Source organism: Mirounga angustirostris, unplaced genomic scaffold, assembly GCF_029215605.1.
Source record: "Mirounga angustirostris isolate CCGP_5_RB_7025 unplaced genomic scaffold, mMirAng1.0.hap1 SCAF_7, whole genome shotgun sequence".
NCBI classification, from domain to species: domain Eukaryota; kingdom Metazoa; phylum Chordata; class Mammalia; order Carnivora; family Phocidae; genus Mirounga; species Mirounga angustirostris.
Window position 1 is genome coordinate 22,078,692 of NW_026991715.1, and position 22,433 is coordinate 22,101,124.

A 22,433-nucleotide genomic window follows, 5' to 3' on the forward strand; every position below is an offset into this window, starting at 1 on the left:
GACTCATAAAACAGTGTATAGTTATACTCATGGTTGTAATTTATTACAACGGAATACAGAGCAAAATCAGTGAAGGGAAATGGCACATGGGGTGAAGTCCAGGGATAGTGGGCACAAGTTTCCAAGAGTCTTCTTGCTGTGGAGTCACATAGGACATGCTTAATTCCCCCAGCAATGAGTTGTGACAACTCTGCTCTTTGTTTGCTGAGGATAACAAACTTGTTCATCCTTTGGTGTTCCTGGGGAGTTAAAAGAATTCTTTGCAAGTACAGCAAGGCTCGTTGCCATCCTGATATTGGAAGACAAAGATCATGGTCTTGTTCTATGTTTCTCAAACAATTACATGTGCATTGTATCCTAAGTGATTGCTAGGTGACCAGTCCTTGACTGGTGCCACCTATCAGAGGAGTAATAAGTTTTATAGAATGAAAGAAATCAGGACAAATTCCAGGACTGTTACCCAAAACTGGGTTTGCCTCTTGGTGCGTGTAGAGCCAAAAGATAGAACCATGCCAAAAAATAGGAAAAGGAAGGATTTTAGTTGCAACAAGTAAAGGAGAACACCAGAGATCTTTCCCAAAGCAGGGTCTCTCCAAACAACAAAATCAGGGAAGTTTTAAGCTAAGGGTGCATACATATTCATGAAGGAACTTGCACAATGGGGAATGCAGCATGGATTTGGGGCAAAAGTCATCTTAAGGTGACTGAGTCCAAGTCAAGGTCACGGTTCTTACATTCTTTCACAAGATGGCTGGTGGCCTAAAATGACTTTCCTTATGTCAAAAAAGCTTCTTTTTTTCTGGGGACCCCTAACTCTCTCTGCTTACAGGAGTTGCAAGGTTTGAATAATGGGTGAGATGTGAGCAGAGAAGAACCAGAGAGAACTTTCCACATGCGGGGAATGTATGAACAGAGGCAGCGAGGAAAGAAAAAGCCATTGTGTTTACAGGATGGTGAGAATGTCCTGGGCAGAGCAATATTCTGTTAGGGAATTTAAAAAAAAGGGAATCTTAGGAAAAGGGATTCAGCTTATTGAGGACTTTAAATGCTAAAACAAATGATTAAAATAGATAACTCTGGAGAGTTATGTTAATGATCAAAATAGGGTTTCAGAAAAATGTATCTGTCAATAATTCAAAGGATGGATTGGAGATTAAGAGATGGGGACGCTTGTTTGGAAAAACATCCAGGTGAGAAGGCCCAGATTAGGATCAAAGCCATGCGAATGGAGACTAGGGAGCTGCCTCTCCACAGTTTATATTGGAGTAGATGAGGTGCGCAAGAGAGGCCGTGCATGCAGAGACAGGATCTACCTGTACTGGAACTACCTTTGTTGTACTTGGTAGTTACCTTTATAAATGAGGTCAGTAAGGCACTATTAGAGAGAGAGCCATCATAACCTCCAAGAAAAGTTATAAAACTAAAAAACGTGATAATACAGAGAGGGGGAAAAAAATCAATGTGCAGTAGAGAAAGTAGCAAGAGGTGCGGTGCTTTTTTTTATTTTTATGGTGAAGTATTTTAAGAAAGCCATTCTGCGTGACTATAATCTATTTGCCCTTTCAGAGATGGTTCATTTAAGCACAGCCTAATTAGGAAGGAATAGATAAGGCACCCAAGGCCAAGATCGGACCTGCTTGGTTACCTTATGAAAATGCCTGAATGTGGCGATACCTCAGATCTGATGCGTTCCGAACAGGCTCCGAGCCAATGTGTGGCTGCGCGCTTTTCATGGAAGCAGGAGTAACATTGCTAACCGTGTCACTAACTCACATTTCCTCATGGTGAATCACTCCAGTTCCTGTTTCTCCAATGATTAAAAAGGAAGTCATTCCTGGAGTGCACTATTTATTTATTTAGAAAACAACGTTATCGCCAAGCTTTAAAGATAGGGGGTCTTAAGGAAGCGGTAATCAGAGTAAAAACCCTTGTCCTGCTGCGCTGGCTGAATCCCAAACACCGTCTCTCGCCTCCCCTCCTCTGTCATCACATTCCACTCACGTGGGGCTTCTTTCTGTACTTCAAACATGCTGCCCCGTCTCACAACTACCTGGGATGCTCTTCCCAAGAGCTGCACACGGTTCACTCCTTCTCCTCATTCAGTTTTTTAAAGTGACTGTCTGCCTTCTCAGGGAGGTGCGGTGGATGCTGTTGGGAGCCCTGCCCACATCCCCCTTAAGAGGCTGTGTGCTCAGCAGCCCCCCTTCCGGTGCTGTGGGTGTTTGGCTGCTCAAGGCTCAGGGCTTTGTCCTTTTATGGAGGATTGCCCTTGGCTGACCGGAACCTCCTTGATTGGCGGTGGTCCTAGAGACAGTGGCTGACGGTTATGTCCCCCACCCAGGGGAGGGCCATGGCCAAAGACGAAGTGATGAGGGGATCTAGCAGCCTCCTCTCCTCTGGGTGGGACAACTTCTTGGTGCAATTTATTTATTTATTTATTTATTTATTTATTTATTTATTTATTTATTTATTTATAGTTTTTATTGTCATGTTAATCCCCATACATTACATCATTAGTTTTAGATGTAGTGTTCCATGATTCATTGTTTGCGCACAACACCCAGTGCTCCATGCAGAATGTGCCCTCCTAAATACCCACCACCAGGCTAACCCATCCTCCCACCCCCCTCCCCTCTAGAACCCTCAGTTTGTTTTTCAGAGTCCATCATCTCTCATGGTTCGTCTACCCCTCCGATTTCCCCCCTTCATTCTTCCCCTCCTGCTACCTTCTTTTTTTTTTTCTTAACATATATTGCATTATTTGTTTCAGAGGTACAGATCTGTGATTCAACAGTCTTGCACAATTCACAGCGCTCACCATAGCACATACCCTCCCCAATGTCTATCACCCCAGCCACCCCATCCCTCCCACCCCCCACCACTCCAGCAACCCTCAGTTTGTTTCCTGAGATTAATTTTTAAGGATTTATTTATTCATTTAAGGGAGGAGAGGCAGAGGGAGAGGGCGAATTCTGAAGCAGACTCCCTGCTGAATGTGGAGTCTGATGCGAGGCTTGATCCCAGGACCCCGAGATCATGCCCCGAGCTGAAACCAAGAGTTGGCCACTCAACCAACTGAGCCACCCAGGTGCAATTTATGATTCAGGGCTTCCCATGGGATCAGGCTGAGACTAGACTTCTAAGGAGTATAATTGCCAGACTTCATCCCTTGCTGTCTGCTACTTTTTTTTTTTAAGACTTTATTTATTTAGAGAGTACATGTACGAGTGGAGGAGGGGCAGAGGTAGAGGGTGAGAGGGAGAGAACCTCAAGCAGACTCCCTGCTGAGTGGGGAGCCTGATGCAGGGCTTAGTCTTATGACCCTGAGACTATGACCTGAGACCGTGACCTGAGACAAAACCAAGAGTTGGTTGCTCAACCGACTGAGCCACCCAGGCATCCCTGTCTGCTACCTTTTTCACACTCCTTAAGATCACTGAAGCAGGGGGCGCCTGGGTGGCTCAGTCGTTAGGCATCTGCCTTTGGCTCAGATCATGATCCCAGGGTCCCGGGATCGAGCCCCGCATTGGGCTCCCTGCTCAGCGGGAAGCCTGCTTCTGCCTCTCCCACTCCCCCTGCTTGTTCTCTCTCTCTCTCTCACTGTGTCTTTCTCTGTCAAACAAATAAATAAAATCTTTAAAAAAATAAAATAAAAGATTTTATTTATTCATTTAGCGAGCACATGCACAAGTGGAGGAGGGGCAGAGGGAGAGAGAGAGAGAATTTCAAGCAGACTCCGCGCTGAGCGGGGAGCCTGATGCAGGGCTCAGGCTTATGACCCTGAGACCATAACCTGAGACAAAACCAAGAGTCGGTCACTCAACAGACTGAGCCACGCAGGCGTCCCTGTCTGCTACTTTTTCCACTCTCCTTAAGATCACGGAAGCAGGGATTTCCTCCTGAGGTTCTGTTCACAGGGAGCATATTGTAAGATAGTTGGTGCAGCAATGGTCCTAGGAAGCCGAGTAGATCTAGAATTCGGGATTGGATAAATCAACCACTAGATGGCAATGTGAACCTCATCATTGTCAGACGGTAAAATGTTAGTCTGACTTCTTGGAGGGATGCGCTCGCTGAGATTGTCACCTGTGGTGACTGGGACAAAATACAGGTAGAAGAAACTGCGTTAAGGGGCACCTGGGTGGCTCAGTCGTTAAGCGTCTGCCTTCAGCTCAGGTCATGATGCCAGCTCAGGTCATGATCCCAGGGTCCTGGGATCGAGCCCCACGTCAGGCTCCCTGCTCCACGGGAAGCCTGCTTCTCCCTCTCCCACTCCCCCCTCTCTCGCTGTGTCTCTCTCTCTGTCAAATAAATAAATAAAATCTTAAAAAAATAAAAAGGAGAGCGAGACTGCGTTAAATCATGCAATGACTCTGGCATTTCACACGTTTCGGGCAAACAGGAAGCTTGGTACACAGGACTGCTTGTACTATTTTTGCAATTTCTTGTGTCTGTAGTTACTTCAAAATAAAAAGTTAAAAATAAAGACAAGCAAATGAACAGCTATAGTGTGAAAACATTATATCCTAGGGGAAATGGTAGGCATTAGCAGCGTCCTCAAGGACTTACGGGATTCAGAGAATAGTTCCCACGCAGTTGCCATTAATTCAATAGCTTGTCCTTTGCAAAAACTAGATGAATTGTGGCAGATGATAGGGACTCCCAGAAACTCAAGCAATTAGGAGCCCCAACCAAAGTTGCTTGCCTGAGCGTGGTATCGTCACTAAAACAGATTCATATAGCCTTTGGAATGTAGCGTGCAGCTGTAACTGGCAAGCCCTGCTTTTCTAGACCCATCGGAAAGGTGAATCAGAAACAGCTGGCTTTCACATGGAAGGGATCATAGAACATATTCACGACTTGGCCCCGGGGCTACTTTACTTGTCCTCTGCTCTATCATAATGTAGTCCAAAGGGACCTGGATTGTGTGAATGTTCCACAGAACTTCACACTAGTCAACCGTATTGATGTCACACTAAGTGAATCTGGGAAGGAGGAACTGGCAAGTGCTCTGGGAGGCTGGCAAGACACGTGCACTTCAGAAGGTGGAAGATAAAAAAGATGAAGGAGCCTGCCACCATGTAAACATTTTGGGGGGCACAGTGTTCTGGGACATGCCAGGACATCTCTTCTCTGCCAAAGGACAAGTAACTGTGCCTTGGGTTTCCTGCCATTAAAAAAGGCACAGAACCTGCAAGCACTTCGGAGGTAGTATTTATCACATTTGCGAAACCCTGCTCTGACCTGCTTATGGGGGATGAGGAAGGATGAGACTCAGAGCAGAAGAGGGCTCTGTCGTGGATCTGGGTGACCGTACAAGAAACACTGCTGTTTGGGTCATATGACTCGAAGGTTTCTAGGGTACCAGACTGATCTGTGGTGGATAAAAATGCTGTGTGAAATATTCAGGATGCCCAAATGGGACAGTTGCAGGATAGACTTGTAGGGTACTTGGGCAACGCCATGCCATCTGCAGCCAAGAACTATACACCATTCACATAAGAGCTTCTGACACACTCTTGGGACCTGGAAGGGACTCTCTGAGTATGAGACATCAAGCAGTTACGCAATTAGAGCTGCCCGCCATGAACTGGGCTTGTTCAAATACACCTCGTCGTAAGACTGGGAACACCAGCAGCATTCCATCATCAGATGGAAACAGTATGTCAGAGACTGGGCTCACGCAGGTCCCCCGGTTGTGAGTAAGCTGTACAAACAAGTACTTCCAGTGATATGTCTCTCACATCTCTTTCATGAACTTTTCCTTGAGCTCATAGCTTCTTGAGGGTTCCCTAAGACCAGCTGATGGAGGAGGACGAATCCTCAGGTTAATAGCCTGCTACCACACTACAGCCCACTTGGGCTCAAAGATGGTGATGGAAACAAATTCTGCCAGTGGGTATCTACTTTGGTGCTCCAGGGTATCTACTCTGTGTGGAGAGAAAATGGTCCCCCCAAAAAGGTTACGTGGAGATTCACGGGCAGTGGCAAATGGCCTGACTGGTCAGGTAGTGGGCTGGCAAAGAGCAAGATTAGAAAATCATGAAGAAGTAGGTCTAGAGAAGCATGTGAGCAGATTAGTGGATGTGGGCAAGAGCATTTGTTAATGTCTGCCAGATTCTATCTATTACAGACAAGGCACTGACCAACGAGGGGACAGGAAGAGTCACTGAGCAGATTCCAGCTAGTTTCCGTCCTCAGCCACACAAGCCCTTGCACAACTGGCTTCTGAACAGAGTAGCTGTGGTGGCCACGATGGGGATTATGGGTGAGTTCAATAGTACGCACTACCCCTCCTCAAAGCTGATCTAGCTACTGCCGCCGCCACATTTCCAACCACCAGGAATGAAGAGCAATGGAGGTCTCCAGACACAACCCCTTGAGAAAACCAACCAGCTACTTGGTGGCTAAGTGATTATATCAGACCCCCTTCATGCTGGAAAGAGCAACAATTCATCCTGGGCATAATTGTATTTCTCATAACCTCAGGGCCCCCCCTGTTACAGTCAGGGTTGTAGTTTGTTCCAGAAACCCTCCTCTTATAAGAAATTGCACCAGCCAGAATCCTGGAGGACCTGCAACCAGATGGATTGACGGGAACATGAGGAACCATCAGCTCTGAGTGGTACCAAGGGTACAGACTGGAGCAGATGCTTTTGATGTCTTGCTATATCCCCTTTATAGGCTGCCAATGGTTCACACCTATGCTAATCTTAAAAAATACCTATGCTATTCCCCAGAGGCTTGCATTTGGCTGAAGGAAACTGCCTAAGTCACAGATGGCTGGGCCACTTCCCACTCGAGGTATTGCCTGGGATCAGCGACTGACTGACTGGTGCAGGAATATAGACCCAGCCCTTTTGCTTCAGAGAGAGTTCACTAAACATTTGTACTCCTTTCTCTATAGTGTCCAGCCCCTGACTGCATTTCTCAGCCTGTCTTGCAACTAGAGGGGGCCATGGGAACAGTCCTCACCAATGGAATGTGAGAGGAGATAAGGTATATTCTCTTAAGGCCAAGATTAAGAAGTCTGTTCTACTTATTTCTTTCCCCCATCCTCCTTCTGCACATAGATGATCCTACAACAGGGTGGGCCATCAGATGAAAGGAGCCTGGGCTCTGAGTTACCTCGTGAAAGGCTACCAATCAGTAATACTTGTGTTGGTAAATGACTGAGAAGTAAACTTTAATTGTGTTTAGTCATTCAAGTTTGGGGTTTGTTTTCTTACAGCGTCTGGCATTCTCTAATATACTCTCTGCCTGTGAACTCTAAGGGGATTTCTGAAATACTAGCAAGTTGAGCAGGATGTTTCCAAAGGTCCCTTCTGATACAGATTCTCTGGTGCTTTTCCTCTGAAAAATGGCTGAATGATGAATTATTGTGCTTGTAGTTTATTCTGTTAAACAGTGTAAATTATTCTGTTGTAAACATGGTAAAGGTCAAAACCACTGGATCAGATGAACTGGATTCCAGTTCCAGGCTCCTCTCCAGCCTGTTATAGAGTCCTATAAAATATGACCTTATCTCTGTGTGTCTCAGTCTCACCATCTGAAAAATGCAAATAAAATGGACAATAGGACCTCTTAGGTCCTTTCTAGCTTTTGTATTTAGTGATACTCTATTGTATTAAAATCAAATCTCTTCAAGGGAATATACAGCATCAACTCTTTATAAGCTGGGAGAAGTGGGAGCACAGGACTCTAGTGCTTTAAATAGTTCACTAAACTTAACCTATAATAAACCCTTTAATCGGGGCGCCTGGGTGGCTCAGTCATTAAGCGTCTGCCTTGGGCTCAGGCCATGATCTCAGGATCCTGGGATCGAGCCCCGCATCCAGCTCCCTGCTCGGCGAGAAGCCTGCTTCTCCCTCTCCCACTCCCTCTGCTTGTGTTCCCTCTCTCGCTGTGTCTCTCTACCAAATAAATAAATAAAATCTTTAAAAAAAAAATAAAATAAACCCTTTAATCATAAAGTGTCTTTTATTATTGGACTTCAAAATTTGGAGATGAGTCAAAGACACTAAGTTCTTTGCTTTTGGCTCTAGATACAGTCAAGTTGTCTCAAACAGCTCAAATATTCCATTCAATTAAGGCATAATTGGGGATGATTTGTTTCAGAGGAGTGGGAGAAGCGGCCAAGTGAGTCCAGTGGGAAATGGCTGTTTTGGCAATGCCCAGAAACACTCCGGGGTACCCGGCTATGACCATGACAGTGATACAGCCCATGAGGAGAATGAATCCAACATTAAGCTATAGGCTGAATTAAGTTTGGTTTCCTTTATAAACAAATAGGCATGGCTATGTTCCAACAAGATTTTGCTTACTGGTTTTGGTAATCTTTTTGAAAAAGTTAACACACCTAAAAAAAGTCATTTAGAAGGTACAAAATTATTAAAGAAATATTTCCATAAGCTACTACAGATAAATCTTTTATCCTGGTAAATATAAAGTCGACTGACATTCTGTGTCTCTGAATCACACAGATTGTCTTTTTCTTTCTTTCTCTTTTTTGGGGAGGGGCTGGGCAGGACGTTTAATTAATCTCTTGATGTTTGCATAAGAAACCTAGGTGAAGCGTAGATAAAGAAGGTGTCAGAAAGTATCTGGGACTTTGACCTTTTACGGGCTACCTTTGACCCATTGTACAATATGCAAATTCAATCTGGGCTGATTTTTCCCACAGGTGAGGATGATGACCAATCCTCGGAGGCTAAAGAACTGCCGGATTCAATTCAGGCAGCATACAGTTGGCTTTCCTGAAGAGCCATGCAAATTTTTGTCAAATTCTAGAGGTTAGCTGCAGCTTGAGCAATGACATTCCATAGAACACTTCAAGGGAGAGAAAAGGCAGGTGATCTTCTCAGCCTCTTTACCCAGGTTTTGGCTCCATTCAGCTCCCCACAAACCTGTCTCCCTGGGGTTGTGCTGTTTATTCCTTGTAGTCCTGTTACTATTGTAAAGGGCACAAGTACTTCCTTAAGCAGCTAGAGCCAACGCATTGCTGGCTTTCTCCACTGAGGGTCTCTGGAGTAATCACAAGTCTCCTTACACACAAATACATCAAAGCACCAGAGGACGTGTTGAAGGATCCAAGACCCAGTTACATAAGGCGTCTTTATGCTTTAAGGGTTACCTACACTTCAAATTTTAGCACCACTTGACCCCCCGCCCCCTTTTGCCTTCTATAGCCAATCATATGCTAGCTTATGTTTATTCAACATACACGGGATTTTTCATGTGACTCCTTTCTAAGGCCACTATCGCTGACCTCAAGCTCTCTCACTGACACGGTAAGCATTAGGCTCTAAGCTGCCTTTCCAGCCCCACTGCCTCCTAGACATACTGGGGGATGAAGCATTTAAAACTCATTTCCCACCATATCAAATTCTGCTCAAGTCTTGTCCTGGTTTCCTACTGCATGTATAATTTGGTGTAACCTAACCCCAGAATCTCTTAAAACTAAGAAAATTTGCATTTTCCAGGTTTAATTTCCTAGTATCTATTTCATACATCCACCTCTAATATAACTACCTGGAAAAGCTTAAGCTTTCCTACATATGTGCTTTAAAAAAAAAAAAAAAGAGTTTATTTATTTATTTATTTAAGAGAGAGAGAGAGAGAGAGAGAGAGAGAGGGAGAGCAGGGGTAGGAACAGGGAGAGGACAAGCAGACTCCGTGCTGAGCATGGAGCCCAACGCCTGGCTCAATCTCATGACCCTGAGATCACGACCTGAGCCAACATCAAGAGTCGGAGCCTTAACTGACTGAGTCACCCAGGCATCCCATGTGTGTCTTTTTTAATACTCTGCCTCAGTTCTTCTTTGAAACTTTTTCCATATGAAAAATATGTCTGGTGGGTTTTTTCCCCCTCCTAATGCTCCAAGTGCAGAGCCATTCACAGCTACTTTTCAGTACACTGTCGTGGAATCAAATTAAGAAATGAAATCCCTCAGGTAAAATTCAAAATCCATTCCATCCTAGTTATCTGACAGGCACTGTTCTAGGGCTAAGGATATAAAAGTGAACACAACAGGAATAGATTTCTGCCCTCATGGAACTTAAATGAGTGATGGCAGGGCTAGGGTATGAAGATATTAAATAAATAAGCAACATATTCAGAATGTCATATGATATGTGAGCTATAGAGTAGGAAGGGGGACAAGGAGTACCAGAAAATGTTGACATGGGGGGTGGAGTTCTAAATATGGTGATCACAGAGGGACCCACTGAAAAAGTGACATTTGAGCAAAATACTAAAAGGGGGGAGAAAATGAGCTGTGGCTACTGAGCTTCTAAAGATAGGCACCAGACTTGCAAAGGCCCTGAGGCAGAAACTTTTAGCATTCTAGGAGTAAATAGCAAAGACAACAGAGTGAGCCAGGCAGTGTGTGGTAAGAGATGAGGTTGGAGGAACTTAGTGGACCCTAAGCCATTGGGAAGACTTTGGCTTTTACCCTAAACCAAATAGCTGGAGACTTTGCAGGTTGCTGAGTAGAGGAGTTCAGTGATCTGTATTATATTTTCAAAGGATCTCTCTAAGTGCTTGAAAGTAAACTGTATAGGCCAGAGTAGAAGCAGGGAAACCATTTAGGTGCCTCTATGATAATCCATGATGGTGACCTGGACTAGGGTGATAGTGAAAGTTTTGGAAAGAGGTCAGATTCTACAGATGTTTTAATAATAGAGCTGATTAGAAGTGCTGATGGGTTGAATGTGAGATGTGAGAGAAAGAGAGAGCCAAGGAGAATTCCTAGGCCATCCTTGAGCAAATAGAAGGATAAAGTTGGCACTTACTGAAATGGGGCAGACTATGAGAGGAATGAGTTTTAGAGGGCGAGGTAGAGGGAAGATCAAGATTTTTATTAGGTTACTGGTGATAATTTGTTTTATGTTTTTATTTTAATTCCAGTTAGTAGACATACAGTGTAATATTAGTTTCAGGCGTACAATATAGTGATTCAACAACTCCATACATCACCCGATGCTCATCACAATAAGTGCTCTCCTTAATCCCCATCACCTATTTCACCCATCCCCCCTGGTAACCATCAGTGTGTTCTCTATAGTTCAGAATCTCTCTCTCTTTTTCCCTTTCCTAATTTGTTTTGTTTCTTAAATTCCACATGAGTGAAATCATACGGTATTTGTCTTTCTCTAACTTACTTCTCTTAGGATTATACTCTCTAGCTCCATCCATGTCATTGCAAATGGCAAGATTTCATTATTTTTTATGGCTGAGTACTATTCTATTGTATACATGTCACATCTTCTTTATCCATTCATCTATTAATGGACACTTGGGTTGCTTCCATAGTTTGGCTATTGTAGATAATGCTGCTATAAACATCGGGGTGCGTGTATCCCTTAGAATTAGTGTTTTGTATTCTTTGGGTAAATACCTGGTAGTGCAATTGCAGGATTATCGGGTAGCTCAATTTTTAACTTTTTTTTTTAATGGGATTTTTTAAAAAGATTTTATTTTTTTTTTTATTTATTTGAGAGAGCGAGAGGGCGAGAGAGAGAGAGAGCATGAGCAGATGCGGGGCTCGCTCCCAGGACCCTGGGATCATGACCTGAGCCAAAGGTAAATGCTTAACAGACTGAGCCACCCAGGCACCCCTATTTTTAACCTTTTGAAGAAACTCCATACCGTTTTCCACAGTGGTTGCCCCAGTTTGCATTCCCACCAACAGTGCACAAGTGTTCCTTTTTCTCCACATCCTGGCCAAAACCTGTTTCTTCTTGTGTTGTTGATTTTAGCCTTTCTGACAGGTTTGAGGTGATGCCTCATTGCAGTTTTGATTTGCATTTCCCTGATGGTAAGAAATGATGATCATCTTTTCATGTGTCTGTTGGCCATCTGCATGTCTTCTTTGGAGAAATATCAGTGATAATTGCAAATAGTTTTGGTCTTATCCACAGTTTTAATTAGAATGTTCCTTTCTAGCACATCCTGGGTTTTATCTCAAAGTCTTTTTCTCCTAGTACTCTTTAACACAAATCTCAGAAACCAGAGACAAGTGATAAATTAAACTACATTTTAAAAATTAGCATGACAGAAACTACCAAAAGCAAAGTCTAAATACAAATGACAAACCATGAAACAGTATTTGTAGCTCATACTATAATATTGCATTTCCTAATACATAAAGAGCTTCTACAAAAAGATAAGAAAACAATAAAAACCCAATAGAAAAATCAACAATGGATATGAACAGACGGTTCATGAAAAAAAGCTCATTATAAATGTTTTTTAAACACAAGACCCTCACTATGACTCAGTAGAAAGTTAACGCTATCATTAGATGATTTCCTCCTTATCAGATTGATAAAGATAAAAAATATGAATAACTCAGGCCATTGGCTAGGATATAGCATGATACACATTCTCATCAACTTCCATGAAGGGCAAATTTGGCAATATCAAGCGATATTTTATTTATTTATTTATGAGAGAGAGAGAGACATGGGTCGGGGAGGGGGGGCAGAAGCAGAGGGAGAGGAGAATCTTTTGGTTTTTTTTTTAAAGATTTTATTTATTTATTTGACAGAGAGAGACATAGCGAGAGAGGGAACACAAGCAGGGGGAGTGGGAGAGGGAGAAGCAGGCTTCCCGCGGAGCAGGGAGCCCCATGTGGGGCTCGATCCCAGAACCCTGGGATCATGACCTGAGCGGAAGGCAGACGCCCAACGACTGAGCCACCCAGGCGCCTCGGGAGAGGAGAATCTTAAGCAGGCTCCACACCCAGAGCAGAGCTCAACGTGGGGGTGGATCTCACGACCCTGAGATCATGACCTGAGCTGAAATCAAGAGTCAGCCGCTTAACCGACTGAGCCACGCAGGCGCCCCAACATCAATCAGCATTTTAAATGCATATTCTCTGACCCAGCAATTTGACTTCTAGCTCTGTGTGTTAGAGATGTAATCATGTATTTGTGAAAAGATACATGCCCAGTGATATTTTACAGCATGGCATGTAATAAAAAAAAATCAGACTCAATTTATATATGCAGTAATAATAGAGTAATGGTTAAATAAATTGTGGTAACGCTATAGTGAACATCCAACAAAAATAATAAGGCAGTCTTGCAAAGCATACTATTAAGAGATAAATATATTATTAAAAGAATAAAGCAAAGCAAAGAATGGTTGAAAGCTGGTGTATGTTTAAAAAACATATGCGAGGGACAGAATATGTACATGTCTGTTTAGAACCACACGAAATGTCTCTGCAAGTCTGTATGACGAACTGATACATATGATTGCCTCTGGAAAGCAATCAAGTGGCTGAAGAATAACTGTGGGAAGAAGCTTCTTTAACCAACCATTTTAGACAGGGTTTGCTGGAAACAGACCAAGACAAAACTGAGTACAGAAGGTTTATTAGGGAGTGCTCTCAGGAGAGCACCTCTCTCAGGAGATTCACCTGCCGGGATGAAGAAGGCGGTGCTGGCCAGAGGGAGAGGTTGACCCATGATGTAAGTTGCTGCTGAGGCCTTGGGCTGTCCTCCAGTCTGTGGTGAACTCCAGAGCTGGTTGGGTCCTTCAGCATTAGCCCCAGCTGAAGCAAGGAAACCAGGACTTTGTATCCCGGCCTCAACTGGTAATTGGCCTGGGGCTGCCCTCTGGGAGGGATGTAATTTTGGGAGAGGCAGCTCCCAGCGGCTGACGCCAATTGCCACCAATGTTCCCAACAGCAGGGCTGTGGGGTCCTCAGCCCTGAAGGGGGAATCAGGGCAGAATACCTTTGAATTTGTTCCAAAATAACTAAATAGAATAGTTTGAGTGGGGTAAGCAAGGACCCAGTACTCTATTCTGACAGTACAGGAGGCTGGGACCGAAAGCAGCCTCATCTGAAGCTGTCTTTGGAGGCCGGAAGCACTCTAAGTAGACGACTCTGACATTGGTTTAACCTCCTGGAGCTCCTGTCTCATCCCAGAGGGTCCTTGCATTCCCTCAGCACCCCCATTCTCCTTCAGGCAACAGAGGAAGAAAGAGAACCAAGCAAAATAACTGTGACTTGAGAAAGTAATTTGCCACTCTATTTTAAATGAAAAAAAGCCATATCTCATCCCCCCCTAATTTTAGTTAAAAATTGTTAGCTATATCAAATTTGAATTAATTACATTTTTAAAAAGATTTTATTTATTTATTTATTTATTTATTTATTTATTTATTTATTTACCAGAGAGAGAGAGAGAGAGCACAAGCAGGGGGAGGGGCAGGCAGAGGGAGAAGCAAGCTGCCCGCTGAGCCAGGAGCCCGATGCGGGCCTCAATCCCAGGACCCTGGGATCATGACCTGAGCCAAGGTAGACGCTTAACAACTGAGCCACCCAGGCGTCCCTTGAATTAATTACATTTAAAAAAATATTTTATTTATTTATTTGAGTGAGAGGAGAGAGCGAGAGAGCACGAGTAGCGGAGGGCCAGAGGGAGAAGCAGACTCCCCGCTGAGCCAGGAGCCCGATGAGGGGCTCCATCCCAGGTCCCTGGGATCATGACCTGAGTGGAAGGCGTCTACACTTAACTGACTGAGCCACCCAGGTGCCCCTTTGTGCCTCTCTACTTAATGATGAAATTAAAATATTTATTTTAATTACCTGGATTCTTCAACAAACAAATGAGATTGAGAGAGATTTAAGAGACAAAGAAAATCAGGGGAACTGATTTGAATCTCAAGGAAAAAGGGGTGGGGGAGGCCACTGCGAATGAAAGTTTTGAGATAATCAGGGAAATTTGCACATGGACTAGGTATTAGATTACTGTGTACCAAGAAAGTATTGACCATTTTATTAGATAGAATTTTAAAAGTCTTTATTACCAAGTCATGTTGAATTATTTATGAGTGAAGTAGTATAATGTCTGGGATTTTTAAAATTGAGGTATGGTTGACATAAATTACATTAGTTTCAAGTGTACAACATAGCGATTTGACGTTTATACACCTTACAAAGTGCTCACCATGATAAGTGTAGTTACCATCTGTCACCATACAACGTTATTACAATAACATTGACTACGTTTCCCAGGCTGAACTGGGATTTGTTTTGAATACTGCCGCTAAAAAGTGGGGTTGTGGGGTGATGGATAGATAAGACAACATTGATAAAACTGTTAGTGACTGCTGAAACAGAGGATGGACACACAGGATGTAATGTACTATGCTCTCGTCTTTGTTGTATTTAATTTTCATAATGAAAATGTCAAAAATTCATGTATCTAAATACATCTATTAACTGTGTCATCTCCCTAAATTGTATCATTAAAAAAAGAAAAAAAAAGAAAACCAACACTTGTCCAAATGAGAATTTTCCTTTGGCTTGATATAGTTGGTGGATCATCAGACCTTTGAGTGTTCACGCACCATTGGCTGTCTTGGACCCTTCTTGACATTCGATCATTGCAATTTCCTGCACACAAGCATTTCATAGATGACAGTCTAGGCTAATGATTGTAGCCATGAAAAAAAAAAAATGAGTTTCGTGTTTCCCAGTACTTGTCAGAGTGAAGCCACATGATAGATTTTTTATTTGGTGGCAGAGTCCCGCGTGTTGGCATATAAACTGTCCTACTACATTATTTTATTAATTAATTTGGGCAAGTTGAGGCCGCAGGAATGTGTGCCCATGTTATACTGGTCTGTTTCTTCCATGAGCAAAACAAAACACTTCCTGAAGCCCATTTCCAACAATAATTATGTTCACATGTTAAGCCCTCTGTGCTTTCTGAGTTCAGATCGATTATACCGTACGAAATGGTGCTTCTCAAGCTTTTTGGTCTGTAGAACCCATTACGTTCTTTTTTTGTTTGTCTGTTTCAAGTTTTTATCTAAATTCCAATTAGTTAACATACAGTGTAATATTAGTTTCAGGAGTAGAATTTCGTGATTCATCCCTTACATACAACACCCGGTGCTCATCACAGCAAGTGCCCTCCTTAATCTCCATTATCGATTTAACCCATCCCCCACCCACGTCCCCCCTGGTAACCAGCAGTTTGTTTTCTAGAGGTAAGAGTCTTTTTCTTGGTTTTTCTCTTTTTCCCCCCCTCTATTTGTTTTTTCTTAAATTCCCAATATGAGTGAAATCACGTGGTATTTGTCTTTCTCTGACTAACTTATTTCTCTTAGCATTATACTCTCTAGTTCCATCCACATTGTTGTGAACGGCAAGATTTCATTCCATTGTGTATATATTACCACCTCTTCTTTATCCATTCACCAGTTGGTGGATATCTGGGCTCTTTCCACAATTTGGCTATTATAAATAATGTTGCTATAAACATAGGGTGCATGCATCCCTTGGAATTGGTATTTTTTGTATCCTTTGCGTAAATACTTAGGAGTGCAATTGCTGGATGATAGGGTAGTTCTATTTTTAACTTTTTGAGGAATCTCCATACTGTCATTCAGAGTGGCTGCATCAGTTTGCATTTCCACCAACAGTGTAAGAGGTAGAACCCTTTACATTCTTGGGGCACCTGGGTGGCTCAGTCGTTGAACATCTGCCTTTGGCTTGGGTCATGATCCCAGGGTCCTGGGATGGAGCCCCACATTGGGCTCCCTGCTCCACGGGAAGCCTGCTTCTCCCTCTCCTACTCTCCCTGCTTGTGTTCCCTCTCTCGCTGTCTCTCTCTGTGTCAAAAACAACAACAACAACAAAAAAATGCTTTACATTCTTAAAAATTATTGAAGACCTTAAAAGAGTTTTTGTTTATGTGGGTTCTGCTGATACTATATTAGACATTAAAACCAAAATGAATAATTTATTTGAGAGAGAAAGTGCATGAGTTGGGGGAAGGGGAAGGGGGAGGGGGAGAGAGAGAATCCCAAGCAGACACCCCGCTGAGTGGGGAGCCCCATACAGGGCTCAATCCCATAACGCATGAAATCATAACTGGACCTGAAACCAAGAGTCGGACACTCAATTGACTGAGCCACATAATTTATTTATTTATTTGAGACAGAGAGAATGAGAGACAGAGAGCATGAGAGGGAGGAGGGTCAGAGGGAGAAGCAGACTCCCTGCCGAGCAGGGAGCCCGATGCGGGACTCGATCCTGGGACTCCAGGATCATGACCTGAGCCGAAGGCAGTCGCTTAACGAACTGAGCCACCCAGGCGCCCTCTGCACTTCTTTTTATAGGGTGCTATTTATTTCCATTCAGGAAGACATGTTTAAACAACATGTTTTGGTCAACATTCTGCTAGTAATGCATTATATTTTTAAAAATAACTTATTCATTTATTTCTGATTATAAAAGTAAAATATACTTAGTGAAAAAATTTTAGAAAATAACTCAGCAAGGGGCACTTGTGTGGTTCAGTCAACTGAGCGACAGACTCTTTGGTTTCAGCTCAGGTCACGATCTCAGGGTTGTGAGATCGAGCTCCATTTCGGATTCCTTCCTGGGCATGGAGCCTGTTTAAGATCTTCTCTCTCTCCCTCTCCCTCTGCCCCTCCCTCACCCCTCTACTTGCATACACACACTCTCTCTCTCTAAAAAAAAAAAAAACAGAAAAAAAGAAAAGAAAAAACCCCAGCAAAATATAAAGAAGAAAATAAAGATTATATATAATCCCAGCTTCTAGAGACAAGCACCATCAATGTATTGTGGCTTAGTCCCCCAGATTTTTTTTTTAAGATTTTTTTATTTATTTGAGAGAGAGAGTGAGCAAGAGAGAAAGAGAGAGAGAGAGCACAAGCAGAGGGAGCAGTAGGAAAAGAGAGAAGGAGAAGCAAACTCACCATTGAGCAGGGAGCCCGATGTGGGGCTCGATCCTAGGACCCTGGGATCGTGACCTGAGCCGAAGGCAGAGGCTTAACCATCTGAGCCACCCAGGCGCCCCAGCTTTGACTTTTATTAAAAGAGCCTTTTATGAATCTAGGAAGTTACTGTTAAACTATTTTTTTCATAATTTACTAAGGCTGTGAAGGGTTAATTTATTGCTGCTACTAATCCATCTAGATTTTGAGCTCAGGGGCAAATAAGCCAGAGTTTACCAATTTGTTGGCAAGACTATAACTTTGCAAATGATAGGGCCTGATACACACATCACATAATTTTATACAGATGCTATGCTAAGAGAAGTGTCTGATGAAATCTTGCAAATGAACCACATATGGTTTTGTAGGTTTTCTTGTTGTTTAGCTTATCACATTAATTATCCTTTCACATGTTTTCTCTCAAGTGTTCATCCAGTTATTTTCTGAACAGATGGTCCCCTGAAGTCACCTCATTCAGGGTAGGGTAATTAAGCATGAAAATTATGATATGAAATATGGCCCTGTCTTCCATAAGAGACGCTACAAAGTTTTGCAGGTGGGGTGAATTTAAAGTGTCTTCAGGTATTTTGTGTTTGAACAGAGTGAAAGAGGCTCATACTTGCGTAAAACAGGTTATAAAAACAATAGAAGCAGTTGTTCCTGTATTTCCGGTTAGTAAGGGAAGAACTTTCAGAGCTCACTGGCTATCCAACCACCTGTGGTTTTCCGCAACAAATCCTGAGTGAGTATGTCAGATTTTTCTAGGGCTTGACCTTTCTGCATGGAACTTTTGGATTATAAAACAGTTGTGAAGCATTTACTGTTTTGGTATATTTACTATCTTGGTTCTTTATTTTATTTTTTAAGATTTTATTTATTATTTGACAGAGAGAGAGAGAGGGAGTGCAAGCAGAGGGAGAAGCAGACTCCCCACTGAGCAGGGAGCCCGATGCGGGGCTTGATCCCAGGACCCTGGGACCATGACCTGAGCCGAAGGCAGACCCTTAACTGACTTAACCTCCCAGGTGCCCCAACGATCTTGGTTTTTAAGTCAGGCATTTGCAAGTTGCATTGAATCTTCAAGATGGAAAGTTTAGTCTAGTCTAGTTGACGATCTGTGCAGTGATGGTCAACATCCTAAAGTGTATTTTGGTATTTGTAGGGATCTTTTTATGCCTCATAAGGATTGGGGGCTGCAGTACTAGTATTTAATGAGTGGGAACCAGGAATGCTAAACCACCTGCAGCGCGTGGAAATGTCTCACACAAGAAAGAATGACCCTCATTTTGTACAATTTCCTGTGTTCCATCAGAGTTAACCCACTATAAATATAAATTAATGGTAATTTGGTAGATTTTAATAATGCAGAGTTTATTGTTGTTTTACAGGAAGTTACCAAAAAACCCTGTAATTTGGGGCACCTGGGTGGCCCAGTTGGTTAAGCGACTGCCTTCGGCTCAGGTCATGATCCTGGAGTCCCTGGATCGAGTCCCGCATCGGGCTCCCTGCTCGGCGGGGGGTCTGCTTCTCCCTCTGACCCTCCTCCCTCTCATGCTCTCTGTCTCTCATTCTCTCTGTCTCAAATAAATAAATAAAATCTTTAAAAAAAAAAAAAAAAACCCTGTAATTTAGGGGAAGGTGGTATGGACAAGGAAACCCAAATGAATGAAAGACATAGTCTTTGGGGAGCGCCTGGGTGGCTCAGTTGGTTAAGCCTTCCGCTCAGGTCGTGATCTCAGAGTCCTGGGATCAAGCTCCTCATAGGGCTCCCTGCTCAGCGGGGAGTCTGCTTCTCCCTCTACCTCTTCCCCCTACTCCTGTGTGTGTGCGCTCTCTCTCTCTCAAATAAATAAGATCTTAAAAAAAAAAAGACATAGTCTTTGAATAATTTACTAAATCTGAGCTTCTTCCTTATGTGATGTATGATTATAATACTAAAAAAAATTGGCAATAAATAAACCGGAAAGGGGGCTATTAGTGCTGATTGAATCATATCCCATTTTAAAAACACCGTATTTGCTATCACTGAGGATACATGGTGGGCATCCCATTGTGTCACCTGCAGTAGTGTTGAAATTATGCAGTGGCATGAAAAAGTGTTTTGCAAATTTGCAGTTTGGAAAATGCGACAGCGCTTTTTCATTGGGGTAAATTAACGCTCTTCACTTACTCACTTTGGGTGGCGGGATGTGCTACCTCATCATTTTCTCCACTAAGATGGTATGTTGTCTTGGCATGGTATCCTTACTTCATTTGAATTTCTTTCTCTTATCATTTACAAGTATGAATCACATTTGTTCCCCTGCTGTTTCATTTTTCTGTTTTTCTTGTGTGGAATATCTTCTGATGCAGTTATTTTTCAAATCCAAACCTTTTGATGACAAGCAGGTGCAAGGATCGGACTACTTCATATCTTGTTGTGCTTCACTACTACCTAGAGTGGCGTCCCCGGGGGCAGAGCCTCAGCCTTGCTTGGAGCTGGATAGTCTTACAGTTCTGGCCCTCCCAGAACTACTGAATCACAATCTGCATTTTTGACAAGATCCGAAGGGTATTCATAAGTGCATCTAAAGCTGGAGAAGCACTGTGATAATGTAGCCATGCCCTAGGGTTCCTATATGGAAATATTGAAAAATTACATAATATTTTTAAATTTTATTTAAATTCAATTAATTAACATATACTGTATCATTAGTTTCAGAAGTAGAGTTTAGTGATTGATTAGTTGCATAGAACACCCAGTGCTCATCATATCACGTGCCCTCCGTAATGCCCATCACCCAGTGACCCCATCCCCCCACCCCTCTCCCCTCCCCTCCAGCAACCCTCAGTTTGTTTCCTAAGAGTCTCTTACGGTTTGTCTCCCATATAATATTTTAGTATAAATTTTGTTACAGGCTGAAATGTGTCCCGTCGAAATTCATATATTGAAGCCCGGATGCCCTGGACCCCAGAATGTGACTGTGTTTGGAGACAGAACCTTTACAGAGGTGATTAAGTTAAAATGAGGCCCTTAGGGTGGGACTTAATCCAATCTGGGAACAAAACAGTCGTACTGGCAAAAAAAAAACCCAAAACAAAAACAAAAAAACAGACACATCTATCATTGGAACAGAATAGAGAGCCCAGAAATAAGCCCACACTTATATGGCTAATTAATCTATGACAGGGGAGCCAAGGATCTACAATGGGGAAGGGACAGTCTGTTCAAAAAACGGTGTTGGGAAAACTGGACAGCCACACACAGAAGAATGAAACTGAACCCCTAACCTACACCATACACAGAAATAAACTCAAACTGGATTAAAGACGCAAACCTAAGACTCGAAACCATAAAACTCCTAGAAGAAAACATAGGGGGTAAGCTCTTTGTCATTGGTCCTTATTGCTCCTTTCCCTTGTACTGTTTTAGAAAGTAGAACTGCCATTTATTTTTCTCACTGGTAATCCCTAAAATGTAAATATTTATTTATTATTTGACAAAATAAAAAATTGATGATTTTGACTGATGCACAATTCAAGAACATGGGTGGTTGCCTAGTATTCCAGTATATCCCTCTTGATCCAAGATATAAGAGAATTTGTTTTCTTTACATGTTTGGGTAGAAAGGCCTTTATTTTGTGATAATGTTAGTAAGTCTTGCTTTATTGTATTGTGATTAAAGAATGTGGTCTGGGGCGCCTGGGTGGCTCAGTTGTTAAGCGTCTGCCTTCAGCTCAGGTCATGATCCCGGGGTCCTGGGGTTGAGTCCCACATCGGGCTCCCTGCTCCGCGGGAAGCCTGCTTCTCCCTCTCCCACTCCCCCTGCTTGTGTTCCCTCTCTCACTGTCTGTCTCTCTCTCTGTTAAAAAATAAATAAAATCTTTAAAAAAAAAAAAAAAGAATGTGGTCTGTATTATGTCTACTGCCTGGAAATGTGTTCAGGTTCTTTTGTGGACTCGTATATGGTCAGGTTTCAATGGGCACTTGAAATGCAGATGTATTACCAACTCTGAGGGAACAAAATATACCACATTTTATTGAATCTAAGTCACAATGTCTTAATTTTACATTTTAAAACCCCTGATTGAGATTCATCTTTCCATTTTGGCATCTTCTAATTACTCTTGGCCAGATGGCACTCGAGTGTGGTTGTTACTGCTGGCGCATGGACAGACTTGGTCCCAGCTGTGTATGCCATTGACTCTTCGACTGAGTTATGTTTGCTTTGCTGCCTCTGTACATGTTGGGTTTAATTACCATTTTGAATGTGGGTGAAAAGATTATAGTATGTTTTGGCACTGAAACTAAAAGTAGCTGGGCACAGAGAAAAGCTTGGAAATAAAGGCAGAAAGGTATAAACTTGATGTTGGTAAGGCAAATATTGTCGATGGAAGAATTGCTGTAATTCTACATTTTCTTGCAAAAACAACCAAAGACTTTCTAGAACCTTAAAACAGGATGGTAACTATGAGTAGATGGATCTGTGTGGCATTTCATTCTTGAGATACATACAGGAGTATACATACTTATTGTACACCAAACAGAGCGACCGATTTTAGGAGAAATTGCCAAATCCCTCAAAGGAGGTGAAAGAGATTTCACAATGAGCAGAGGATAGTGAGACTTGTTCATGTATTTTGCAGGTCTACAATTAAGGCATTGTGTCATACTTTGATAGCATTT

At 42.7% G+C, this 22,433-nt stretch overlaps 1 protein-coding gene across 1 annotated transcript in view; it reads left to right on the plus strand.

Annotated features, from left to right (window-relative positions):
• Positions 1 to 21,465, plus strand: part of PHAX (phosphorylated adaptor for RNA export) — a 57,472-nt gene extending 36,007 nt beyond the window's left edge. The window contains exons 5-6 of the mRNA XM_064595842.1: positions 20,665 to 20,757; positions 20,937 to 21,465. Of these exons, the coding sequence (XP_064451912.1) occupies positions 20,665 to 20,757; positions 20,937 to 21,074 (231 nt within the window). The 3' untranslated portion in view covers positions 21,075 to 21,465. The remainder of the gene's footprint in view (positions 1 to 20,664; positions 20,758 to 20,936) is intronic.
• Positions 21,466 to 22,433: the final 968 nt, after the last annotated feature.